Consider the following 21,199-nt stretch of genomic DNA (forward strand, 5'->3'; position numbering starts at 1 on the left):
ATTTTATTACTGCTCCATCATTCTTGATATTGATCTATAAGTTGGTAGGTGTAGCAAATTATTCAACTATTCCCTCTTTCTTTTAATAATGGTAATGGTTCCTACTTAACAATGTTTAGAAAATAAAACAAGCTGTACAATAAAATTGGAACCTTAAATAGAGGGAAAAAATTGCCTAAAAAATAAAAGTTTTCCCAAAATATTGAAAGTGAAACATTCGATAAAGAACCAAAGTGACCCTAAACAATAATGAAATATAACATGAAATCTTACAAAATTCTATAAATGATATGAGGAGACAACTTTAGTGAAGTCATATTTCATGTGACACTAACAAGTCTCTCTCCTTTATACTAAAACCCATTAATAATATTTGTTGCGCTCAAGAATTGTTTTATTGTAGATTTACTTTTGAATCTTCCCTTCACCTTTTTAATTGGGGTGTTTTAATAGAATCTTAGCATTTCTGATACATATAAAATAGTTAATAACATACCCAATACATATAAAACAATTAATAACATAGTGAATATATGAATAATGTTTTGGATTTCTCTTCTCCTATATTTTCATTTTCTATATGTGTGATATTAATATACTCATGTTCATCAATGACATTTAGGTTTTCCAACTACAACCATCATGTTTCACTTAAGTATTCATGATTATTCTACTTATGCAATTTTCCTTGCAGGAAGAAATTACTGGAGAATGGGTTATGGATAGTAACACTATTAATTATAACAACTATGTTGGAAGTGTGATCATCTACCATAAAAATTTGACGAGTAAAGGCTATCATGCATTAATTTACAGGTCAATTTCTACTTTACCCACATTGTTCATAGATACATATAAATTTTGTGATGAAATATTTTAAAAACTCAAAACTTCTTTATTAGAAAAAAGACTTTATGATCATTTCTTAAAACTCATACCTACAAGCCTAACCGAATCCTAAATTGCTTTGTTTTATAATAAATTAGTTCATTTCGTAATAAATTAATGATTTCTATAATTATTATAAATCTTTTTAAAATTAGAATTTATTGAATGCTTAGGATTAAAAATATTTATATAATATAGCAAATATAAATTTGAAACATATTTATATAATTTTACTTTTACTTTATGAGTTTTTATGAGTTCTTTTATTTTCTTTTGTATTTCACTCGAATCTTTGTTGGTTAACAAAATCACTACTTCACTTAAAAGATCACTCGAGAGAAATGTCTACCATGCAGATTTCATAGTAAGCATTGTCCAACCTCTATACTATACCTAATTGAATGAGAGTTTAAAAAATCCTTAAAATATCACTTTCAAGAAACTGTTTAATTTGTTTTGTTTTCCCGTGGTTCTTTGCTGACTTTTCATACCTTTCATTGCCTTCTATCTCCATACTCTACCTATGAAATTAAAAAAAATCTACCTATGAAATTAAAAAAAATCCTAATATTATATCATGTTTAGCATTTTTTCAGAGGGTATATAATGATATTTTTATATATTTAAAATATTGTATATATTAAGTTCACTTTTTTATTATTTAAATTTATAAGCATAAATTTATATATTTAAAATATTCTATATATTAATTTCACTTTTTTATTATTTAAATTTATAAACATAAATTAAAAAAAATTAGTGTATATATATTTTTATAAGTTTTAATAATTAATGATTACACACCAGAAATTTCTCATACCATACGCAAAATATTTCTTACATTGTGAAACTAAACCCTTATCTTAATATTTAATTTTTTTATTAATGATTTAATATTACTTTCCCAATAGATTTTATTCGATGACATTGGCAACCATGATATACTATGATCTTCACATTTTCATTTATGATTACAGTGGCGACCATGATATGCGAGTGCCTTTCATTGGAACACAAGCTTGGACAAGGTCCTTGGGTTATGCAATAATTGATCAATGGCACCCATGGATCGTGGATCATCAAGTTGCTGGGTAAGCACACGTCACTTATTCACATTTGATACACCATATTAATTCAAACACATCTAAATGAATTATTGTGCTTTCTGAAATTTTTATGTGCACAGATATACTCAAGGATATGATCACAACTTGACCTTTGCAACTATAAAGGTGGGCTGTCGGTTTTTTTTGTTCTTTATGGTTTTTGGAAGAAGCATAAAGATTCCCTCGTAAACATCACTTTTCATTAAAATTAATTACAATGCAATAATTACAAAGTATTCTTTGCAGGGAGCTGGACATATGGTTCCACAATACAAACCTAAAGAATCATTGGCCTTTTACATGCGTTGGTTAGCTGGAAAACCATTATGAAACACCACAAGTTTCCAAGTTTTCTATTTCCACCCAATTGCTTTTAGATTTTATTTACATTTTATGTTGCTTGGCGTTGTCTCGACTTTCTCTTTATTAGATCGCGAGGCGCAGGCTCCGCTATTCAAAAAATTAGGATGGGATTATTATTCTCTCGAATACATTGAACAACCATCTAACAAAGATGAAAATGGTATAGAGAGAATCAAATGAAAAATTTACAGGTCTTCATTTGTTGGATATTTACGTACAGTAAATCCATTTCGTGGGATCCGTTGGAATTAGAACCATGAATGCCTACCTTATGTGCTAGGTTATGTGAGAGAACAAACATGATTGGCCTTCTCCGAAAAATCATGATCATGATGTAGTTTCATAAGTAGTTTCATTAGATTAGTTGATATTTTGGGGAAAGTCTTTTAGATTTTAAATATATTAATAGTTTTTAATATAAAAATGATTTTTTTTTTAATTCTTTTTACATAATAAAGAATTTGAAAATTATAAATATTATAAATATAAAACATTGCTCATAAGGTTTTGGATTGATGGTGAATGGATGCATTGTTAAGGAATTTCATGAAGATATCTCATCAATTCAAATTCTTTGTGGGTGATTACAACACAAAACATATATATCCAGAATAGACCCATCTTAAATCTTATCTACCAAGGGGCTAGAGGGATCAAATATTTGATTCCTATATTAGAATTAAAGATGGATCTATATTAATTTTGAGCAACACACTATTTATAACAAGAATATTATATATGGAAAGAAAGAGTTTTATCATATATGTTTCCTACTTCCAAATATGATTATGACATTTATTGACATTTTAACTTCTAAAATAGGAATCATAAATAAAATATTCCAATTCTCTCTCTTTCTCTCTCTCTATATATATATAGAGAGAGAGAGAGAGAGAATTGGAATATTTTATTTATGATTCCAATTTTACAAGTTAAAATGTCAATACAATCATATTTGGAAGTAGAAAAAATATATCCAAAAACTCTTTCTCTCAATATATAATATTCTTGTTATAAATATTTTTTAAATGTTAGATGTTTATTTAATTATCTATATATATATATATATATATATATATATATATATATATATATATATATATATATATATACACACACACACACACACAATTACACACAGTTGCAGTCCTATTAACACCTATTAACACTAGATGCTAGAGAGAGACATAGAGAGAGCATTGGAATATCTTATTTATGATTTGTATTTTACAAGTAAAAATGTCACTACAAGCCATTATCATATTTGGATGTAGAAAACATATATTTGTAAAAAGCTTTCTCTCAATGTATAATATTCTTATTATAAATGTTTTTTAAATGTTACATGTTTATATGTTTATCTATGTGTGTATATATACACACAATCACATATCGATGGAGTCCTATTCACATCCTATTCACATGGATGCTAATATCACCAATCTAATCAATTGATGCTAATATCACCAATCTAATCAATGCATATAACAATGGATTCAACCCTTTACCATCTTCAATGCTAAACAATACAAAATACTCATACCTTTCACACACATTGTAAAAAAAGTGATTTCTCTTTTCCACACAGCAAGCTTAACACAAATCCCAACATAATTTCGTCCTCCAAACAAGCCAATACGAAGGTTGGCCAAGTAGAGTCTTAAAAATCAAACACACAATCGTCCAAGTTTTATGTGTTGTCGCTACTAAATGATTTTGTATCACCTCTTTCCAAATTAATTGTTTGATTGCTATGAAATGATTTCATAATGCCCCTAAAATTTCTATATTGTAGTTCCACTGAAGATGAAATGGCTTGAATATTCCAAACAGACTCTCCATGCCCCAAGCTGACCCCTCAACACAGTATACAATTTACCAACCTTTCTTCACATGAGGTTGCAACACTATTACAAATTCGACAATCAAAAAATAGTCTAAGATGGTTTATTTCTTCAAAGTCCAAACATGGAACTTTTCCTCTGTAACAACACTCAAATCATTGTAAATACCAAGGAACCACTTTTGAAGAACACAACAACACATTCCTTTTACAAAATTTAAGACTAATAGAATAGGAGTCCCAAAAGACAAATATATCATCACAATGATTCAAACCACAAGATTTGAATTTATTTTAATATAAATTGGTATCAGATTAATTTCGTATTCTAATGAACAAATGCAAAAGAATATAAAACATGAGTTTACAAGTAGAAATCAAATTGGTTAATCACGAGAATTTGATTCAATCTAAACCATTTATCAAGCACACAACTTACAGTCCAAACTTCTATTCATTTACATCACTCACACAGAGAACTACAACTTACAACCATATTGTTGTTTATTTACACCACTCAAACAAAGAAATATTGCCTGGTTCACACTGAATGGAGAGTACAGGCAGGTCTATAAACTAATGACTATAGTTTCATAGAGACACATCGAGTTCATATATTCTCTCACTCTCTCTTCTCCTCACTTGAGAGATTCTCCTCTTATGCTCTCCTCTTTAAACACTATATTCTTTTTGTTTCCCAACAAAAATCAATCATGATAATAAAGAGTCACAAAGGCTGAATTGTTTCCCCTTCTTCACAAAACAATGGAAACTTAAAACTAAAACTTACATCAAAAAGTACCTTGTCCAAGTTATTCTAAAAAATAAAAACTTACTTCTTAATGTAAATATTTACAATTTCTTACAAAAAAAATTGAAATTTCCTATGAGCATTAAGATGTGGCCATCCCATCACATTGATAATATCTTGTCCATACTTTGTCAATTTTTGTGTTGGGCCTATGCACTTGCATTAGACTCCTAGGTTGAAAAATATTCATGGTCTCCTCACCATGTGTTGATGAAGTAAATATTCTTTGATCCCAAGCTTTACATTGTAGTTTTTCCTTTTCCTTGACATGTTGTTGTTGCACTCTTTTCTCCTATTGTATTCTTCCTTCGTCTTTGCTTATGAGAAAATGTTATACCCTATGCAATATGTCGTCATTTATTCTGTTTTTCCCTTGATACCTATTCTGTTGAGGCTTCTAAAACATCAAATTCCTCATTTTCTCTATTTTCATATCGAATCTATCCTCTTGCTAGCACAAAAGATCATTTACTAGTTGAGATTCACTATTTTCCTCCATTAACATATCAATATAGTAATGCTTTGGAGCTACTTTCACCACTCTCTGCACGTTTTGTTGGAACTTATCACTATTGTTGTCTCCTTGTAATAAGACATTTCCTTGTATAAGGATTTCAGTATTTTTCTCTTCTTCCTCTGCAGCACACATTTCGGTGTAGATGCTTAGGAAATTTGGATGTATTCTTCCTTTCTTTATCACAACAAAAACATTATTATATTTTTTAGAATTTTCCATTCTTACTTCATCCTTCACCTCACCAATACTGTGTTGTATGAGATCTTCTTCATATGGATGAACTTTTTTATTGTTGTTGCCCACTATTTGTTATGTTTCTTCTTGTTCTATTCCATTATCATGTGGTACTTTAACCTTCTCCTTCTCTTCAAATGTGCCTAAAGACTTCCTATCATTTTTAACATGTGTCCTTGTGTATCCATTTATCTAGATATTCCATTTCTTCCTCAAGATATTTTAACATTAAGTTTGAATATTTAGCACGTGTTTCTATCAATAGCTTAGACTTGGATTTCTGGAGCAACTTTTTAAAAAACAATATTTATTCATAAAATTCATTAATCATTACATATGAATGTTCTTCTTCATTTCTCCTTTTTTTGTCTACACAAATCAATTCCACTTTGCTTTCTCTAAAACAACATGTTGCAAATATCTCCCATAAATTACCTTTTGTACATTCTCATGAGCACACATATTCCTTGGAATAAAAGTAAACATTTGGTCATTCTCGTTCATCCTTGTGACAATCTTCAATGGTTTTTTTTCTTTACAACTTGTGCAACCTACAAACACTCATAATTTGTCATTTTCAAAATCTCAAGGCCTTGTAGCCTCATTTGGTGTTTCTTGCACAATGTCCTCATGTCAATATTCATCCTTCAAATAGTCTATGACATTAATTCCCTCATCAAAATCATCTTCCTCCCTGTTATCCTACCCAAAGATCGGTCCTTGTTCTAATGTAAAAATGTACAATATACCTTCCTCCCTTTCTCCAAGAATCCTTTCCTCATGCAAAACTAATGAATCCACTATAAAATATTTGATCTGTTGTTTAACGTTAGTTTTCCTTTGGTAATTTTGACTTCAAAAATAAAAACAAATTCTTGTCAATTACTTCATGTGCGTAGGTTCCATTATGGTGTTTGTGAATGAAAACATGTAAATTTCACCAAGTTTTATGTTTAGTTCATGATAAAAATAACATGAAAATAAATTGCTGAGAAATAGCAAGTAAATTTATAACAAACCATCAAAATTAACACTTAACATGGTGTTTTGGTGAAGGAGTTCACCCCTTCTTGGCTACATCTCCTTGATCTAGCTTCCATGGCTTGGGCCTTTGTATTAGCTCAATAATGGAAAATGTGTTGTTTACAATGGCCTATTACTCCTGAAACATGCTTCAATGTGCTAAAAATACCCAAATCAGCCAGGAACACCTTTTCCTTATCCCAATTTGGTCGAATTTTGCAAAAGATATGACAAAAACATTTTTCCCTAGTAAACCTCCTCTAAAATTGGAGGAACTTGAGTTAGTTCTATTAAACCTTGAGGAATCTCTGAAATTGAAGGTATCGCCAAAAGTATGGCAAATTAATTACATGTTTAATTAGTGGTTAAGCACATTTAATTAAGCATTAATTGTGGTTAGCACTAATACCACGCAATTAGACAAACCATTAGCTTGATAGTTAATAGTAGTGGACACATGTCGACATTAAATTTTGTGGTTTGTGGTAACCTCCAAACTCTAGTTTATACGATAGTGTGGTCACATGTTGCAATAACTGTGAATGGTTATTGTTGCTGACCACCAGATGGATTAACCATTAGTCATTACCTCCAGAGTTACGTTGTTGTGTTCACATGGGAGGGGGTAACCCATGGTCTCGCTCCCTCCTAACCCGCAACCACAACCATATTAAAGTTTAAATATGTATGGAAATTATTATATGTTAATTCCTGACGTGGTGGTAGAACAATATCTCGTGGATTTTCGTGGGGCAAGGTCATGAGTTTGACCCTGCTGACCAGCCCATTATTTTTCACACTGCACAATGATAACCAGCCATTGGTGAGGGACACATGGTGGCCTTCGGGCTTGCCACTTGTTCCCTCCTGATTGGTCCACCATAAACCAATAAAAACATGCCACGTCACCACACCTATGGACTAATATAAATGTGACACTTGGCGAGTCCTGATTGAATATTGACCACCATTGACCCTACATAGTGACCTGCCATGTCAATAGTACGAACTGCTGATTGTGCAATGACTATACAAATTTTTTCAAAAATTTCTCTTATTTGGCAAAGCATACAGAATTCGATATCTTCCTCATATGAAATTGGTTTTTAGTGAAAAGAGTTGTGTTGGGATCATATTTCCGAGAGAGACGCGATCATTTAGGTTTCTAGGAATTCTAAGAAATTTTATTTTTGAGCTAAATACTGAGCACCTGATCATTCCTCCCCAATAGAAGCCTTTTGGACCCCAAAATATACTATAAATTGTTCAACACATGAGGGCTATAGCTCCCTCACCTTCTCGATCTGCAACCATTTGGCTTTAGAAGGTTTTTGTCCCTTCAGTCCCACTCTAAGGTGTTCAACATTCCCTCTCTTTGAAGATCTGGTTCTTCTATCAAGTATGAGATCTTGCTGAAGTTCATCAAGATATTCTGGCGAGAATTAAACTATTGATGGTAGTATAACATGCTCTCCTTGATCATTAATCAAAGGAGGTTCAAGCAATCTCAAATTCTCAACATTAACAACAAAGTATATTTTCATATAAAAAGGAAAATATATCTTAAATGCATTGCTGCCAATTTTTTCCAGAATTTTAAAAGTACCCTAACAGATTGGCTTAAGATTTTTACCTTCCCCTTGAAGTCTATCTTTGCTAATATATGACCAAGCTTCGTCTCCAACTTGAAATTTATGATCGACATGGTGTTTGTCATGCCTTGCTCAAGTTGTTCTTGCACTGTGTGATGTATTAACTGAATTTTCTCAATGAGCTTCCTTGCCTTATCAATGCCATTGTGACCATCGATGGAAACATATTTCTCAAATATGAAGTCTAATGGTGACCTTGGCAAGTAACCAAAATAGTCCGCAAAGGGCTATGTGTTTATTGAAAACTGCTTTGCCCTATTGTATGCATGGTGTATGTAATGCAGTTGTTCATCCCACAACTTGGGATGTTTTATGCAATATCCTCTAAGAGGATGTATGATTGTCCCGTTGACCACCTTAGTTTGTCCATATTTTTGTGTATGGAAGGTTGTACTCTTCTTCAACTTAGTGTTCATCATGTCCCACAAATTTAACCAAAAAATCCCAAAAAATTGAGAATCTCAATCACTTACAATGGAAGTAGGAAGACCAAAATGAACCCAAATATTTTGAAAGAAAAGATTAGATGTTTGTTTAGCTGTAATTTGTTTTTTACATGGTGTTAGAATACACATCTTTCTAAACCTGTCTACAACTACATATAAGTAATCCTGACCTTTCCTTGACAATGGAAGACATCCTACAAAATCCATTGAGATACTCTCCCATGGGCATGAAGCTATTGGAAGTGGAGTGTACAATCAAAGTTTCCTATTGCTAGGTTTACTTTTTTCACATAAATAACATCCTCTAATGAAACAAGATACATTATCAAACATGTGTGGCCAATAAAAATACCTTTGGAGATTCACTATTGTCGTGCCTACAACAAAGTGTCCAACAATCAATGAATTGTGTGCCTCCATTATGATAATGTTTCTTTCTCCCTATTGAATACATAACTTTCCAAGTGATACAACAAAGTGTTATGTGCACAGTAATCTAACTCTTCATTTTGGTTTCCTTGACTGAAGCTTGCATACGCATCTGGGAAGTCATTATCATATGCATATTTCTCAATGTAACTTTCATGCAAAACAAAATTTTGCTTGAGTATAATAGATAAATTTACAATAGGTCTAGAAAGCATATCAACTTCCTTATTGTAGATTCCTTTTTTGTGCTTGATAACCAAATTAAAATTTTGTAGAAAACCCATCCATATGAAGTGTCGTGATTGCTGAAACTTTGAGTGTGATTGTAAGTACTGCAATGGTTTATGGTCGGTATGGATAATGTTTTGCTTCCCCATCAAGTAGTGTTTCCATTTTTGATAGTTTGCACCAATGTGGAATGTTCTTTGTCATAAGTGGTATACTCAATCAAAGCTCCATTAAAAATTTTAGAATGAAATGAAACAAGCTTACCATTCTGCATAAGAACTGCTCCCATGGTGTAATCACTAGCATCCATTTGAATCTCAAACAGTTGTCTAAGATCCAGAAGAGCCAATACAGGTGCTGAACTGATCCTTTTATTTAAAGACTTTCTTGACGCTAGTCAATGCATGTAGTAGTGCTGCAATGGAAGAAAAATTAACAATCAATTTCCTCCAATATTGTGTTGCCCTACAAAGCTTCTTACCTCTTTAATTGTATTGGGCTTGGACCAATTCATAATCTCAACCTTAGAGGGGTCTATCTTCATCTCACCTCCTCCAACAATGTGTCCTGAATACATTAAAGAAGTCTTCCCAAATTCGCACTTTGACATCTTTAAAAACAACTATTCTTTCCTCAAGACATCAAGTACTTTCTTCACATGGATGACATGTTTATCTTTGGATTTGTTGAATATTAGAATATAATGTAAGTAAACAATGACAAATTCATCCAGAAATGGTAACAATACATCATTGAGAACTCTCATGAAAGTAGGTGTAGCATTTTTAAGATAGAAAGGCATACCTATCCACTGAAACAATCCTTGTTTATTTTTAAATGTGGTTTTCCACATGTCCTCTTCAGCTATTCTAACTTGATCATAACCACTTCAAAAGTATAACTTAGTGGAATACCCTTCATACCTCAATTGATTAAGAAAATCATCAATTCTTGGGAGTGAATAACGATTCTTTATTGTGATTCTGTTCAGTGCATGGAAATCCACACATATGCACCATGTCCTGTCCTTCTTTGGCACCAAGACAATGGGTGAACCACATGACAAAGTAGATGGGCGTATGATACCTTTGTTCAACAATTATTGAATTTTCTTCTTCATTTCCATGCGCTCCATGATCGACATGTGATACATGTCAATGTTTGGAAGTGGAACATCCTACTGTAGCTGTATCTCATGTCAAATTCTCGTTTTGGGAGGTAAACCTTATGGTTCTTGAAACATATCGCCATGCTTTCTTACCACATCAAACAAATAAGATTTTATTTTTTCATCACAACCTTCAAAATATTCATAATTAATATCATTATTTTTCTTGATCATGAGAAGCACAACAAATTTACTTGAATTTACTAGTCTCTTCATGTATCCTTCATTAACCGAACAAATGTTCAGCTTTTTGCGATGGGTTCTCACAATATACTCCACCCCATCCTTGAGCAATAGATATTTGTTCTTGTGGAAATAAAATATTTCTTTCCTATCATACAAAGAAGGACTTCACAAAATGATTCCTGAGATGTCAAGTGGAACTACATCTAACTCAACTTCATCAATGAACATTTTAATAATAGAAAACCCAAGTAAACATTTCCTTGTAACCTGTAAATTTGCATTATCGACTATCAAACCCAATGGATATGGCTTATGATGAGCTATAGATTCAAGGTTAATATTTTTGACCAAGTCTTCTAAAATTAAGTTTGATTGTGACCCACAATCAAATAATGCATCAATCCTTGTATGATTTGAAATTACCCTTAAATGGAACAATTCTATTCTTAATTCTACATTTGGAGTGTTTTTATGATCATGTGAGGAACTAGTTCTTGCAACAACTTATTTTTCTTTTCTAACGATGGCTCAAATCTTTGGCTCATCACCAGAAACTGGTCCATGATCATGTTTTGTGGGAGCGGTCATCTTTTGTTTTCCCTTATTGTTTGGTTTCTTATGCCTTAGATCGGGATGCAATTTCCAACAATGGGTTTCATCATGCCCAACTTTGGAACAATGTTGGCATATATTTTTATCCCCTTCTTTCTTCAGACTTGAAATCTTCTTTCCCTTCCATTTCCACCCCTTCTCTTTCTCCTTACCCTTGAATGGCTTCTTCTTACTACCCTCTTCTTGCATGTTCTTTCCCTTTGCTCCAAGGTGTGTTGATTGCACACATACCTCATCCAAATTGCTTGGATTGAACATAAGGATAGTATGCTTTAAGTAGCAATGTAAGCCCCCAATATATTTCAAAAATGTATTTTGGAAATTCAAGTTTACTGCTAACAACAAAGCCCTCTTCCTAAACTCTCGGGTATAGTCTTGAACTGTTTGGCCCTCGAGTTGCCTAAATTTTTTCCAAATCATAGTGGATTTTTGCATATAGGCTAAAGGATAAAACTACATTTTAATTGAAGAACCAAATTCAACCCAAGAAATGGATATCTTACCATGAATTCACATTTCCTCTTGATTCTTTGTTTCCCACCAGACTAGTATTTCTCCTTCTAGCCTCGATGAAGCCAACTAGATTTTTATATCATCTTCTTGAAGTTTCTGAACTCTGCAATAAGCCTCCAATTTTCGCATCCATTTTTCTAACTTTTCTGCATTTACCTCACCATTATACATGGGATGTTAAAACTTAATGTCCAATTTGAGTAAGGGAGTTTTCTCCTTTGGGGTTTTTGAATGAGTATGATTTTTTTTTTTTTCTGGTGGATGTGGAAGATGATGTTCTTTGAGATGTTGAGGATGATGAAGATGATGAGGAAGATGGATATGGTGTGGATGGAGGAGGCTTTCCTCCATTACCCTTTGAATCCTTCTTTACATCTTTCTGATCTCTTGAGCTTCCCTCTCCATGTGGGGGCTTAGAACTCTCTCCATCCATTCTAGTGTTCCTCTCTTCATAGAGGACTCTAACCATGTCAGTTAAGTCATAGAAAACTTTCTTGAATGCTTCCTCTTCTGAAATACCTTCAGTATCTCTTACTCCCGACATGATGCCTTTGGATTCAAGTTGAGCTTCTGGTACTGCTTGTGCCTCCTCAATATCCGTTAAAGGTAAAACTTGAGGTGTTTCACGTGCAGCTCGGATTGAAACTTTATGTGGAGATTTTTTCCTTGTGCCTCTCCTTCTTTTGGGCATTACCTCGAGATTTTCAACCAATCGTTTCACTTCTCCTCTCTGCAACTTTAATCTTGTAAGAATCACAAATTTGCAACCATTAAAACCCTACTTGCACAAAACTCAAGAAATCAAGAAAATATCCTTTTCTATGATACCAACTTGACCTGCTACTAAATGTTTTTTTTTCTGTGTTAATTTCAACTTCAGAATTGAAAACAAATGCTTGTCAATTGCTTCATGTGCATAGGTTCCCTTATGTTATTTGTAAATGAAAACAGGTAAATTTTATCAGGTTCTATGTTTAGTTGACGAGAAAAATAACATGAAAATGAATTTCTCAACAACAACAAGTAAATGTACAACAAACCATGAAAATGAACACCTAACACAATATTTTGGTGAAGGAGTTCATATCTCTTGCGCTACATCTCCTTGGTCCAACTTCCATGGCTTTGACCTTTGTATTAACTCAATAATGGAAAAAACGTTTTTTACAATGCTCTATTGTTGCTAAAACCTACTTCAATGTGCTTATAATATCCAAATCAGCTAGGAATACCTTTTTTTTAATCCCAATTTGGTTGAGTTTCGTAAAAGTTATGGCAAAAACAATTTTCCCTAGTAAACCTCCTCTAAAACTGGAGGAACTCCAGTTAGTCCTGCTAAAATTGGAGGAATCTTTGAAATTGGAGGGAGCGCCAAATTTTTTTTGAATTAACTACAAGCTTAATTAGTGGTTATGTGCATTTAATTAAGCACCTATTGTGCTTAGCGTAATACCAAACAATTAGAATAACCGTCAACTTGGAGGTTAGTAGTAGTGGACACATGTTAGCTTTGAATCTCACAGTTTGTGGTAACATCCAAACTGTAGTTTATATGATAGTGTGGTTACATGTTGCAACAACCATGAATGGTTATGGTTTGCTTGCCACTGGATGGATTAACCGTTAGTTGTTACCATCATAGTTACATTGCTGTGTTCACATGGGAGGGGGCTATCCCATAGGTTGCCTCCCTCCTAACCCCCAACCGTAACCATATTAAATTTTAAATACATATGGAAACCGTTATATGTTAAGTCCTAATGTTGTGGTAGAATGGTATGTCTTGGAGTTTTTTGGGCTGAGGTTGTGGGTTTTACCCCACCGTCCTGCCCATTATTTTTCCACACTGCAAGCCGATAACCATCCTTTGGGGAGGGACACATGGAGGCCTCCGGGCTTGCCACTTTTCCCCTCTTGATTGGTCCACCATAAACCAATAAAATCATGTCATGTCACCACACCTAAAGACTAGTAGAAATGCAACACTTGGTGAGTCCTGATTGAACATTGACCACCATTGACCCTGCCAAGTCACCTGCCACGTCAGCAGTACGGAATGCTGACTGTGCACTGAGTGTACATTTTTTTCAAAAATTCCTAAGTTTGGAAAATTATAAAGAACATGATTTTTGAATTCTGAGAATTTTGATTTTTGAGCTAAATACTTAGCACCTGGTCAATCTTCCTAAATAATATCCACACACATGTGTTCCTCACCCTTAAGTTGTTCTTACATGGCTATATTTTCCCATGGCACATAGTCTTCATCTTGATTTTGATTCTCCCTCTTCCTTCGAGCCGATATAATAGTACTTAGTGATTGTTCTTCCGTTTTGTAGAGAACAAAATCAATGCTCTGCCCTTCATATGGAACAACTCCTACATTCATAAACCAATTTATAAAATGAAAATCATCATGGTTTGTATCCTCCATTAACATCTTAGCCATCGTATATTGATTCCCCACACACCATGTGAGACTCTCAAAAGGTCTCATCCTAGCATCTTCATCACTATCTCTAAGAACTGATCCTTATTCTAGTTCACAAATAATATCTTTAGTAATTTTCTTGTGTTGTTTCTCCATTTCTATTCCAAAATGATCTTGTAACATTTTTTCAAACTCGAATTTCTCCATCAACAGATAATTTGATATTTTTCTTACTTTCATTAAAATATTCCATTTGTAACCCTAGTCTACCTCATATTTCTGCAGAAACCCTCTCATCATCTCTAGATGTAATTTTATTTAATCTACTTCTCTATCAAGTTTGTCTTGACTTGATCTACTATGGCTTCAATCTAAACCTTTATTATTACTCTCAGTAGTAACAAATCTCCTTCTTTTATGACCTTCTCCCTACTCACTGTGAGCTACACATAAGCCACTGCAACAAGCTGACTCCATCAAGTTGTTTTTACATACCATACAAAGCTCTTACATTCCTAGTATTCTCTTGGTAATTATGTTGACTCCTTCTGCTGGAATCTTCATCTAAGCACTCTCTACTCTTCTAGCTTGTGCGTGTAATTTAGTCACCTTCTTCCTCTCAAAATTTTTCTTGTTCTCCTTCTCTATTACAAGGTTCTTTTCCATATTCATCAATATGTCTCTATACTATATATTACATTTATCAATTGTAAATATCATCACTACTACTTGTAATCAGTAACTAATTAACAAAATACCATTACCTCACTATCCAAATGTCTCTTGAAAATGCATCACTATTCTTGCAATCTTCTCTCTTAGTTCTACCTTAAAAGTTATAGTATGGTAATGTCCTTAACTAAGAAATTTCTATTTTCTTCAAAAAGAATATGACCTACTGCCTCCCAATGTATATTTCCTTCCATATACCATCTTCTTCAAACATTAGAACTTCAACCATGCAATTCTCAATTATTAAAATTCAGTAAAAATTTAAAACAAAACCAAATTTACCTCAATCATATTTTCAAATCGGATTCTGCTCCATGCTTATACTATGAACTTTGAACGTTACTGGATTCCTTTCTTTCATATTTCCATTTTACAGTCACTCAATCAGATTTACTATATCTGATTCTGCTAAATACTCCTAATTTCTCCAAAACATTGCTTGCTTTATAAGTTGCTCTAATGTCATCACCAGAGAGCATTCATTCTCCTTTCAGGCTTTGATACAACTTGATGTAGTCCAACTCACACATGATGCCAATATCACCAATCTATTCAATCAATATAACAATGGATTCTACCCTTTAACATCTTCAATGCCAAACAATAAAAAATACCCATACCTTTCACACAGACTATTAAAAGGGGAATCTCTTTTCTACTTAGCAATATTAACACAAATCCTAGCACAATTTGATCCTCCAAACTAGGAAATATGAAGGTTGGCCAAGAAGTGACTTCAAAATCGAACACGCAGTCCTCAAAATTTTCTATTCAGTCGCTACAGAATGATTTCGTAATGCCATTTTTCAAATGAATTTTTTTTCTACAAAATAATTTTGCAACACCAATTAAAATTTTGTATTGTAGTTATAGGGAAGATGAGATGACTCCACTATCTTCCAAACTGAGTCTCCATGCCCCTGGTTGATACCAAACATAATATACAACTTACCTACCTTCCTTCACTTGAGTTTACAACAATATTACAAAATTGGAAATTAAAAATGAGTCTTAGAGGGTTTTTTTTAGAACTCCAAGTAGGGTACTCTATCTTTGTAAAAATTCTCAAAACATTGTAAATACCAGGGACCATTATTGCATAACACAATTGTTGATGGTGCTGGACCTGCCAACATGTCACGGGATCCCCCTGGTAAGAAGTCCTAATTAGAGCTCAGGCCGTTTCATGTAGGAGTCCCAATAGTGGATTGTACCGTAATGCCTTGACCGTGATTTCACATAGAGGCAAGTAAGATAACTCTCTTGGTAGCAAGGGTGTGATAGTTGCAGTGAGTCGAAGAAGTTGCATGAGAGGTTCTAACACATGGGGGTTGAGATTAGTGCACCCCTTGGAAACCTGTGATAGCACTCGGCTTGGAAGGGAACACACGAGAAAATATACATCACAACATGGAAGGAAGGTTAGCAAGAAATCTAAATTGATGGTTAAAACAACAACACATTTCAGAAAGATTCATTCATTCTGGATTTAAGACCTCTGTGGTTTATTATTTTCGAGTTAGTCACCGGAGAATCCACAGTAAGAACCATTTTCTGCCAATGTTTCAAATCCCAACCGGGATCCATCATCAGGACAACTTGAATGCTTGATAGAAGAAGAGCTTATTTGAGGGATTAAATAGTAATGAGGAGAGAAAAAGAGATGAATGTTTAAGAAAATGCAGGTCGACAACTCTTCATGCTATCTTCGCTCTAGTTTTTTCGAGTAAAATGATTTCACTCCAGGTATCCCCTCCGTATAGGGAAATGATTCTACCTCTGTGGTTTATTACTTTCGAGGTCTTAAATCCAGAATCATTTCCCTATACGGAGGGGATACCTAGAGTGAAATCATTTTACTCAAAAAAACTAGAGCGAAGATAGCAAGAAGAGCTGCCGACTTACATTTTCTTAAACATTCATCTCTTTTTCTCTCCTCATTACTATTTAATCCCTCAAATAAGCTCTTCTTCTATCAAGCATTCAAGTTGTCCTGATGATGGATCCCAGTTGGGATTTGAAACGTTGGCAGAAAATGGTTCTTACTGTGGATTCTCTGGTGACTAAAAAAAAAGATTCATTCATACTTATATAGAATTTTCTATACATGCATGCGTAAGAAATAAAATACATATATCATTTAGAGTAAACGAGATAGCATAGAATACAATACAACATATACATGAAATGTGCTGGCTCTTTTTATATTAAGAAGTGTAAGTTCCAATCATATAGTACATCCATGTCCAACCACTCGTTCCAATAGTGGAATGTTGGAGCCGCAATCGCCTAATCCTCCAAAGAGATGCACTAGCTCTGCGTAGTGGAGAAGCCAAGTCTTGTTACAATAGTGTGCAATCTCTCTCCAAGATAGTCTTATCGGAGGTTTGGTTACCAAAAGCCTATACAATTAGTTATGAGGGACTATTTATAACAAAGGGTGGAGTGATCCTTGACATTACCCTTTGTGACAGTTCAACTACCCTCATGACCCTTCATCTACTCTACGATTGTTACATCCAACTACTCACACCTAACTTACACTTGACAAGACATTACATTACAATGCACATGTATCCATGTCAAAGAAATGGCTTGAGCAAGCCTTGCTAGACATCACTATGACTTAGAAAACCATGGAAGTACAACTCCTCAACATCCTCGTGTTGATCAAAAGTAAGATATTGATGCCAAGATCAATAGTCCTTGACGGTGTCCATGTGCTCCACTATGACATTTGTCTGGAACCTCACTCTTGCCTCCACAACATCCAGGTACATTGCTCGGGCTCCTTCGTCAAACTCGTCTAAAAGCATGTGCATCATTGTCTTCAATGCAGCCATACCAACAACGTACTTGTGCATGATGTTTGCCTGATGAGAAAGTCTGGGCTGGTAGCAATGTGCATCAACTCAGCAATGTACAAGTTAAGCTCTAGTCAGACCTACGCCTTTGTCTTCTCCTCGGTGAGAGTACCAACGTATGGGATCGCATGTACACACACCAGAACATCCATACTTTTGAATTCTCATGCATGGGAAGACTGTTTTCTAGTGATGAGATGCGAGAGCTCTTTATAGTTCCAGATCTAGCTCTAGATACGTGCCTTCAGCTTGATTGCAGTAGTCCTCATCATATTAAGCAAGTGAAGTAGGGCTCCCTTGTATTTCATCATCCATGTTTGCATGTCATAAATAGCAGCATGTATGTTCTCCAAGATACGTGTTCTTCTAGCACAACATTGCTGCCATCCACAGAGATGGATGATTGCCTTGTGATAGTACCAAACTTGCAGTACAATGCTCACATAACTGTGTCAAGGGAAAATACTTCATCTAGTATTTCCTTCTTCAGTTTAGCTTGGGTTGATGCTATAACAAACTCTCCTCCTTGCTTGGCTGTTTATAGTTCCTTTGACATTCGCTCATTCTCAACTATCATAAGCGAACACTTGAGCTAGGGGCTTCGGCATACACTCTCGTTACATCGGCCAAGGCTATTGGATGTTTTCGCACATTAGTCACAATCACTCATTCTTCAACTTGCACAGGAGATGTCGGATCCTTGAGAGTTAACACTCTGTGAGACTGCACAACTCTATGTTGAGACTTGTCGAATGAGATGTTGTTCATCTCTCCTTTTGGCTGATCTCCAAGTATCTCAGTGCGTCCATTGCTTTCTTTGACATGAAGGGTGGATCTTGTTCGAATATCATCTTGTAAACTAGGCTGAAAAATTGATTAGAAATTCGTGTGATTACTCCTCTAAAGCTTCATTCAGACAACAACTTGAAATATGTGTTCAGTGCAGTGTCCACTCGTTACCATGCCAACTCCAAGCACAGAAACTCCTGTCGGGCACAGATTGCATCTAAGATGTAGGTGAACATGTCAATCTCTGCATACATACCTTCGAGTGACTGTCGAACCTTCGTTACTTGTTCCTTCAGCTGATATGCCAACATGTCGGGCCAGTTATATGAATTTCCTTCTTTGGCTAGTTGGTCCAGCATGATCACCCAAATCTGTGGGAAGATTTCCGTGCTTTCTTGGCCATATAGTCGACATGAAAATATGACCAAGTATTGATATGCCTTCCACAGTAGATTTGTCTTGTAGACCTGGTTGAGTTTCAACCTAAATCGAGCCGGCTCCTTTACTGAGTTCTTCAGAATGTCTCTGGAGTTAACACAGTTGTTAAGTAAGTTGAAGGGAGTTTTCATGATAGTCACGGGGTATGACATCTAATACATCTCATCATAATATTGTGCCCAGAAGGCTGCAAGCTTTGTCCCACTGACACTGCTCAAGGTCATCGTCTCGGGATCAGTGTGAGAGACGATCCAGTGTATCATGTCCGCACATGGGAACACTGGTTATCTGCATGAAATCTGGTAAAAGTCAGACTTGTGAATGTTGACATACACTTGAAGGTCTTCGAGGTCTTCCTCAAAAGTTCTGCAAATGCTTCATTGACCTCTTCCCATTTCAACTTAATGTCCTTATCTAGAAACAACTTTGTATCTTCATAGATCAGTATACATGTGGACACCATTCAACTGTTGCTCCAGTTGCACTTCCATCAATGTCTTTTTATCTCACTCTCTTGGAGGCCATTGATCATGTACTTCTAGGAGGTGGGTGAAGACCTGAAAGATTTGGAGACAAAGCAACATGGATGGCAAGAAATTTCTTAGCAAAAACCAGAGAAAATTTGGGCAATCGGATAGCACATACCTGGGGAACTGATAGGAAATATTGCACAGTTTCTTCTAGGAGGCTGGGTGACTAGGTGCCAAACTATTTAAAAGGTAGTTTGGGTTGTCTGGGAGGAAATACTTGCTACTGGATTTGTGCAATGTGCAATCCAGATTGGCTACTGACTGCTGGGATTTCATAATGCGTAATTCCAACTCAGAGTGATTGTAGGCTTAGGGACTACATTGTGGAATTTTCTGGGCTAGCAGTCACTGTTGTTGGGTTGTGTTATATTCCTTCCATGACTATCCCACGTAGTTAACCAAGGGGTTAGAAGGGGGGCGGAGCCCCCCCTTTGTTGCGCCGATTGCGTAGCGGGGGGGTTAGAAGGGGGGCGGAGCCCCCCCTTTGTTGCGCTGATTGCGTAACGGGAGGGTCAGAGGGGGTTTGAGGGGTGAAAGTAACCCCACTCTATGGGGTCTGGGGTAGCACCCCAGAAAATTTTGGTTTTGGAACCTATGTTAGGTTGGGCAGATCCACCTATGGTTTTGTGCATGATTTTCGCACATGTTTTTGGACGCGATGGTTTTCGGTCCATGGTTTTAGACGCAATGGTTTTCGGTCCATGGTATTGGATGCTTCGACATGTATAAATACGTATTATAACATTGAAAGGAACATAATGAAAAGTCAAGCTGGTAGTCGCGGTTTTGGGATCCAGGGGAAAATATTTGTGTATGTGTGTTTTATATGTTATGCTCTCGTATTGTTTATTTTATGTCTTTTAGAATTCACATGTAGGTAATTTTTGTACAGGGTTAAAACTTACATTTGGTATCAGAGCTGTTTTTGCTTCAAGGGGACACCTTTGTTGCTGAGGGGTTTCGCTTCGGCCTATGGTAGACTCTGTTCATTTGGAGATCTGCGAGATCGATTCTGATGGTGAAAGAAGATGGTGAACAGTGGAAAGATGGAGATCGAGAAATTTAATGGTCTGAGTTTTGAGTTGTGGAAACTCAAGATGGAGGATCTGTTTGTGGATAAAGATTAGTGGATCATTGTAGATCCGGGTACTAAACCAAGGGGAGTGTCCGATGAAGAACGGAAGAAGTTGGATCGGAAGGCAAAGAGCACAATACGATTGTATGTCTCAGATTCAGTATTGTTGAATGTATCAGGGGAAGCTATGGTGAAGGCTTTGTGGGACAAGTTATGGACTTTGTACCAATCTTAGTCTCTCGTGAGTAAACTATTCCTGTGGAAAAAATTGCATAACCTGGGGTTGAAAGATGGAGACTTGGTGACAGAGCATCTGAACAC

At 35.1% G+C, this 21,199-nt stretch overlaps 1 protein-coding gene across 1 annotated transcript in view; it reads left to right on the forward strand.

Annotated features, from left to right (window-relative positions):
- LOC149172600 (serine carboxypeptidase 1-like) overlaps positions 1-2,646 on the forward strand; it is a 189,551-nt gene extending 186,905 nt beyond the window's left edge. The window contains exons 11-14 of the mRNA XM_089427749.1: positions 695-816; positions 1,866-1,979; positions 2,075-2,120; positions 2,241-2,646. Coding sequence (XP_089283875.1) covers positions 695-816; positions 1,866-1,979; positions 2,075-2,120; positions 2,241-2,324 — 366 coding nt within the window. The 3' untranslated portion in view covers positions 2,325-2,646. The remainder of the gene's footprint in view (positions 1-694; positions 817-1,865; positions 1,980-2,074; positions 2,121-2,240) is intronic.
- Positions 2,647-21,199: the final 18,553 nt, after the last annotated feature.

The sequence above is a fragment of the Pinus tabuliformis genome, chromosome 4_2 (genome assembly GCF_031772625.1).
Source record: "Pinus tabuliformis cultivar Carrire ecotype Pingquan chromosome 4_2, CPIR1, whole genome shotgun sequence".
In the NCBI taxonomy this organism is placed as follows: Eukaryota; Viridiplantae; Streptophyta; class Pinopsida; order Pinales; family Pinaceae; genus Pinus; species Pinus tabuliformis.